Raw genomic sequence first — 6,000 nt, 5'->3', positions numbered from 1 at the left:
AAAGTGTTAAACCATTTAACGTATTTTTTGGATGCATCAATTTCAAAAAAAAAGTTTGACACTTAAGTCAAATAATTTTAATTAAAATAAAATTAAAATTAGAAAAAACTCGGAATAATGCTATATAACATGTATCAATGATAAGGTGACACACGGACACTTGAGGAATTATTATTATTATTTTATATTTTTTTTGATGCGAGCCATGGTATCACGGGCTTTGAGTCTGCGACAGAAATTTTTTTTCCGATTTTATAATGGATAGCTTATTGTTAAAAAAATTAGCAAGGGGAAAATGCTGGCTCTTGATCGTGGCTACGTGGCGAGAAGAGCGAGGAAGAGAGCGCCGGGCAGTGAAGCCACTGATGCGGGTGATGCGTCCACATCTTCTTCTCCCATCTCCCTCTTCGCATCCTTTCCGCAGCACAGGCAGTCCAGCACCACCCCAGCACTCTCACTCTCTCTCTCTGACGGTTGAATCCTGCCCTTCACCATTCCCTAATCCCTCGAACATGCCCATTCTGAGCCTCGCTTAGTTTCCAGACCTCTTTATTTTTCATGGCCTCTTCATCATGTATTGAAATCGATCGGCTTGGAATCATTCCTCTTTCTATAACTACTCTCTGCGCCTGTCAATCTCGCCCTTCTGCCAAAACTCTACTCCTCACTCGACCCACTTCGAATTTGAGTCTCAGAGTTGTATTCAATGGGTCGAAGGGAATTTTTGGGATTCAAGGTGTTATTCCGGTGCATAAGCGTTTAGTTACGGCCGTGGCGAGGGCTGAGCCGGACGGGATTCGCGAAGGAGACATCAAAGAGGTAATTAGCATTGAATTTGTGTATGCTCTTCCTGGTTGCTTAGAAAAATGTCGGGAAAAGGGTAGAAAATTATAGGGCAGACGCAGTTCGAACCTTGATTTGGATTTGTGTGGAATTTGACAGAACTCAGCAAAAAATGCAGAGTTCTAAATTCAAGACTCAAATTCCATGATTCTAAAGGGGGCGTCAGTGTTGGATCTTCGTTGTCTTCTATCCGAGAAAAACCGAGGCTTGCCTGGAATTCTGGAGATTTAAGATGCGGTGCTGCCCCAAGGGTGAGTTAGATGGTAAACTAAGACTCTCCTAATTAAAATGTCTGGGTTTGAGTCTTGCGAGCTTCGGTTCTGTGCTCTTTATTTGAAGTAATACTTGGTATTTATTTGGAGAAAGGTAGAGAGACAGGTCAATTATTTTGATGGATTAGTTGAGTGTCCAAGAGCCTCTGACCTAATCGTTTTTAAAAAAAATATAAGATGCAGTGCTGAAGATCCGTTATTGCGTTAGCTATGTGAAAGATTGCTGAAATTTTTGTGGTTTAGGGATGGAAAAATATGTAAAATTCTCTTCTATGCTATGGTTTTGTGGTATTTGATTTTGATGTTTTAAATTTAGTGGAGAGTAATTTGCATGTTGCTTAGCTTCCTGGAACAGTCTGGGTTCCTAGTGGCATATCTAGAATTTGGGAATTTTGCCTGGTGGCTGGCGAGATAGTTACGAATTTGGTAGATTGTCCACAAAATATTGGGAACAAGAAGGATTGAATTTAAGAATTCATTTTTGAGTAAGAGTGTATCATATGCTAGAAAAAATAAGAGTGTTATGCTATCTTTGTTCTAGAAAATGTGAATAATCAATGAATATGGGAATTATTGACAATTTATTTGGCATATGAGGAGAAGTTGATAATGGTTGAAATCTAAAGTGCATTATATATGCCCATTTTCCAAATCTGCAGATTCATATTGATGGGATTAATGCATTATTGTAGCCACCTTTATTTGAAGTAAAAATTAAAAAATATAGGTGGTGGCAACAATAATTAGGAAAGGACTCTGAGTGTATTGCTACATGCCTATGCTCTATTAATGATGGAGAACTAGCTGTCATTGAGTCTTAGGAATGGTTGGATTGATGGAAGGTAGGGTGGTTTACTGGTGTAGCATAATTTTAAGGGGAAATTTTTATACGGCCATAGTATATTATCTGAGAGGAGTTATAGGACACAAAGCATGTCAACAGAAATTTCTTGGAGTATACTAAGTGTATGTGGGTCAATGACTGAAATTGTTTGGATTGGTCTTGAAGCCGGCAGACTGTACTACAATAGGGTTACTGGCTGAAGTCTGTTGGACTGGGTTTTGGCTTTCCCAAAATGGGACGATTTTAAAGGAGATATGAGCTAATATATCATCTTATTGTCTCTGCTTTTTTTGTTGTATGTAAGATTTTTGAGTCCAAACTTTCAAGAATGTCATTTTAATTAATTTTGAACAGTTTGTTTACTTTCTGATCATTTCGCATGTTTGATAATTTTGGTTTTTGGTGTTTTCCTCCCCCCAAATCCCATGGATGTGATTTTCAAGTTCAAAATAGCACCTGGTGTCTTACGAATAAAATATTCTTGAAAGTTCATATGAATAATTGATTGGAATCACTAGGGTGTGTATGCTTGAAGGAGTTGACAAAGAGTGTACTTTATGAATGAAGGATGCCGCAATCTTGGAGCCTCAACAAAGAGCAAGCCAGTTGAAGGAAAGGGTTGTTTTTGGACTTGGCATTGGAATTACAGTTGGAGGCGTTGTGTTGGCTGGAGGGTGGGTTTTCTCTATTGCCTTGGCAGCTGCTGTTTTTGTCAGTGCACGGGAATACTTTGAGCTGGTTAGGAGTCGTGGAATTGCTGCAGGGATGACGCCGCCTCCTCGATATGTGTCACGAGTTTGCTCTGTCATCTGTGCTCTTATGCCGATCCTCGCCTTGTAAGATCCTTCAACTAAATATGTGTCTTTTGACTGCACAGTGAGGATCTCTCAATTTTAACCTCTCACATGCATATTTGTTAGAGTGATATATTGTGTGGATTGAAAAGCTATTATCAATTTTTTATTAATGTGACAGGTTATCTATTTATGCATGGAGTTTTATTATTAACATTGAAATTGTACGTCATTCTTATTATGTATTGATATTCTGTATGCTATAGTGTCTACTATTTAGTGTTGTTCATTGTAGGTCACTGTAGCAGGAATAAGCTTTTTATTCAGAGAGAGTTGGGGTCTTGTAGTTCCTTGGAAATATAGAGATGTGAGGAGTTTATGGTGATTTGCAGTTTTTCATTTTTTTGGGTGGTTGGGCTGGAGAAAAATGCTCTTATTTTTTTTCTGATTTTTCTTCCCCCTTGTAGTTATTTGTTTTCCTTTCTCCTTTTTATTTAGATTTCTGTTTTGATTTAGGAGGGTTTTTATCCTCCTTGTGGTATTCTTCCTTCTCCTAATAAATTTTTTTTAACACAAAAAAAAGTATACAAACAGCTGCCTGATTATTGCACATATGACTCATAGGTTATCACTGCCTGACACCAATAGAGACAAATTCTTCTAACATGATCTCAGTTTGACCAGCTTGTTTCTGACTTCTCCATGACACTATACAACCAATGAACACACGATATCATGGGTGAATAACACATGGATATCCAACCCAATGTGCATTAGTGTGATCTCGACCTGAATATGACCATGATTTCCATGGATTGAACCACGACTTTGGTGCACTCTTGAGATAACTCAAAATCCAGACAACTGCATTCCAATGAATAATTCTTGGACCATTTAGAAGTTGACTAATTACATTTGCAAAGGAGATGTCTGTCACTGTAAGGTAATTCAATTATCTAACAAAACTATATTGAGCATGGTTTGGTGGCCACTGTGCTTCATCAGCTACAACTATTTGTGTTTGGGTTCATGGAAGTGCTTACGAGCTTTGATCTTAACATTCATGTTTCTGATAGTAGGTCTGATACATATTTTCTCTGAGATAGGTAACAATTTTTTGGTGGTTTTTCCCCACTAGGTTTTGAGATGGAAAAATACCAATATGAGATCTAGGCATCTAGCAACCTCAATGCCTCAGAATTATTTAAGTGACAGTTATATTCAGTTTGAGACTTGTTTTGCTAGAACATTTTCAACTTTGGAGATCCTTTACTATTAACCATTGTAGTCACAGTATCATCCACAAAACAGCCTAGTGGATTTTGCATGCCAAAATTTGGTGGTAAAAAAACAAATGATCTAGGTCGCATCTTTGAAGATCGAAGTACGAAACTTCATCTCAGCATAAAACCTACTAAGCCACGTTTTGGGAGGCTATTTTAAGTCATACAAAGATTTTTTGAGGGCTGAGGCAACAAACCAACTGAGACTTCTATTCAGAAAATCTGGTTGACTGGCCCATATAAATTCTTCCTGTAAATTTATCATGTAAGAGCATTTTTTACATCCATTTGATGTAAAGGCTTGTGAAAGGTAGTAGCAAAGGCAATAAAAAGCTGAATAGAAGCAATTTTTACTACTGGAGTGAAGGTACCCCATGAATCAAAATCCATATATTTGAGTATACCTCTTTGCTGCCTGTGAACTTTTTACATATCAATTATCAATGTTGCCATTAGGGAGAAGCTTCACATCATGCATCCAACAGCTGACTTGTTAGGAGGAAGGAAACCTAAATCCCAACTGTCATTTATTGTAAGCAAGTTTTAAAAAAAGCAGTTGCAGTCATGTAATGGCAATGGTTGAACCAATAATCTCAAGTTTCAAGTCAGAAGAACTAGATGAGAGGCCAGCAGTAGGTTTACCTTGCTGGGCCAAGGAAACAATGGGAAGGGATGCTTGCTGGACACCTTGAGTGCACTCTTCTGGAACAGAAATAGTTTTTTGGTTGATTGGACAAGAAAATTAAGGGGGAGCAGAATATGGTCAGTTAGGGGTCACAGCATTGGCAAAACAAGGAGATCTAAGTCTTAGGAATGTATCCTTTGACACATAAAGTACACTTGCATGTATGTCGACCTCCATGCACCCCCAACCCCCACAAAAACTCTCCAACTATGATTACCAGAAGTAAGAATTCAAGTAGCACTACCATCATGGGCACCGAGGGAAGTTTGAAAAACTAGGGTAATTCTATCAATGACAACATTATTGCTATTGCAATGGCCACATTTTCGTATGTTTATAAAAAAGTTCTATGCCCCCTAAAATTAAAGTAGGTTGGGTAAAACGGAGAAGTGCTTCGAGTGTGTTGTGTGATTGTAGAATACCCTTAAAATTAAAAGGGAAGTTCTATAGGATGGCTGTAAGACCAGCTATGCTATATGGATTAGTATGTTGGGTGACTAAGAAACAACATATCCAAAAAGTAAAAGTTGCCGAGATGAGAATGCTAAGATGGATGAGTAGCATAACATTGAAAGATAAATTAAAGAATAAACATGTTTGAGGTAAGTTAGGCATAGCTCCTACAAAAGTTAAGATAATGGAGGGACGACTTAGGTGGTTCTAGCACCTGCAATGTAGGCCAAGTAGTGCGCTAGTGAGGAAAGGTGAACTAGTTACTGTGAGGGGTAGTAGAAGGGGTAGAAGTAGACTTGAAATACCTCGGAATGAGATAGTAGGGATTTGATGGCCCTATATCTGTCGAAGGAAATAGTCAATGATTGCATAAATTGGCGGAAAAGGATTCGTGAAGTCGACCCCACCTAGTGGGACTTAAGGCTTGGTTTTGCTTTTGTTGTAGTGGAACCAAACTCGGCATTACACCAGCCAAGAATATAAGAAAGAACTAGTTGTTCATCCTGTTGTTGCATTTCCTTCACATCAATAGAAAGAGGCAACACTCATTCAACTCTTCACAGACCTTATTAAGAGAAGCAAAATGCTTAGTACCAATCTTCTCATCTTCCTGTGACTGAAAATATTAAAGGATAAATCATGCCATTGGCATATTATCTGAATACAACCACTTGACATATTCCTGAACCTTAGGGTTTGGGCATCTTCCTCTATCCACCCTGCAAGCTTATTATCATTTCCCTTTGGAGCACCACTATTGAGGTGACATTATTTACCTTGACAAGTCAAGTAAACTTTCACTGCCTTGGACCGCTGCGCATAATTA

The 6,000-nt window shown here is 38.3% G+C and overlaps 1 protein-coding gene across 2 annotated transcripts in view; it reads left to right on the top strand.

Annotated features, from left to right (window-relative positions):
- The first annotated feature begins 248 nt into the window (after positions 1 to 248).
- LOC131166098 (phosphatidate cytidylyltransferase 4, chloroplastic-like) overlaps positions 249 to 6,000 on the top strand; it is a 60,287-nt gene continuing 54,535 nt past the window's right edge. The window contains exons 1-2 of one of the 2 annotated variants that reach the window (XM_058124379.1): positions 249 to 819; positions 2,527 to 2,795. In XM_058124379.1, coding sequence (XP_057980362.1) covers positions 559 to 819; positions 2,527 to 2,795 — 530 coding nt within the window. In that variant the 5' untranslated portion in view covers positions 249 to 558. The remainder of the gene's footprint in view (positions 820 to 2,526; positions 2,796 to 6,000) is intronic. The other variant, XM_058124380.1, reaches the window with a different exon arrangement.

Source organism: Malania oleifera, chromosome 10 (genome assembly GCF_029873635.1).
Source record: "Malania oleifera isolate guangnan ecotype guangnan chromosome 10, ASM2987363v1, whole genome shotgun sequence".
NCBI classification, from domain to species: domain Eukaryota; kingdom Viridiplantae; phylum Streptophyta; class Magnoliopsida; order Santalales; family Ximeniaceae; genus Malania; species Malania oleifera.
The sequence above is the reverse complement of the archived record's forward strand: the minus strand, read 5'-3'. Positions and strand labels throughout refer to the sequence as shown.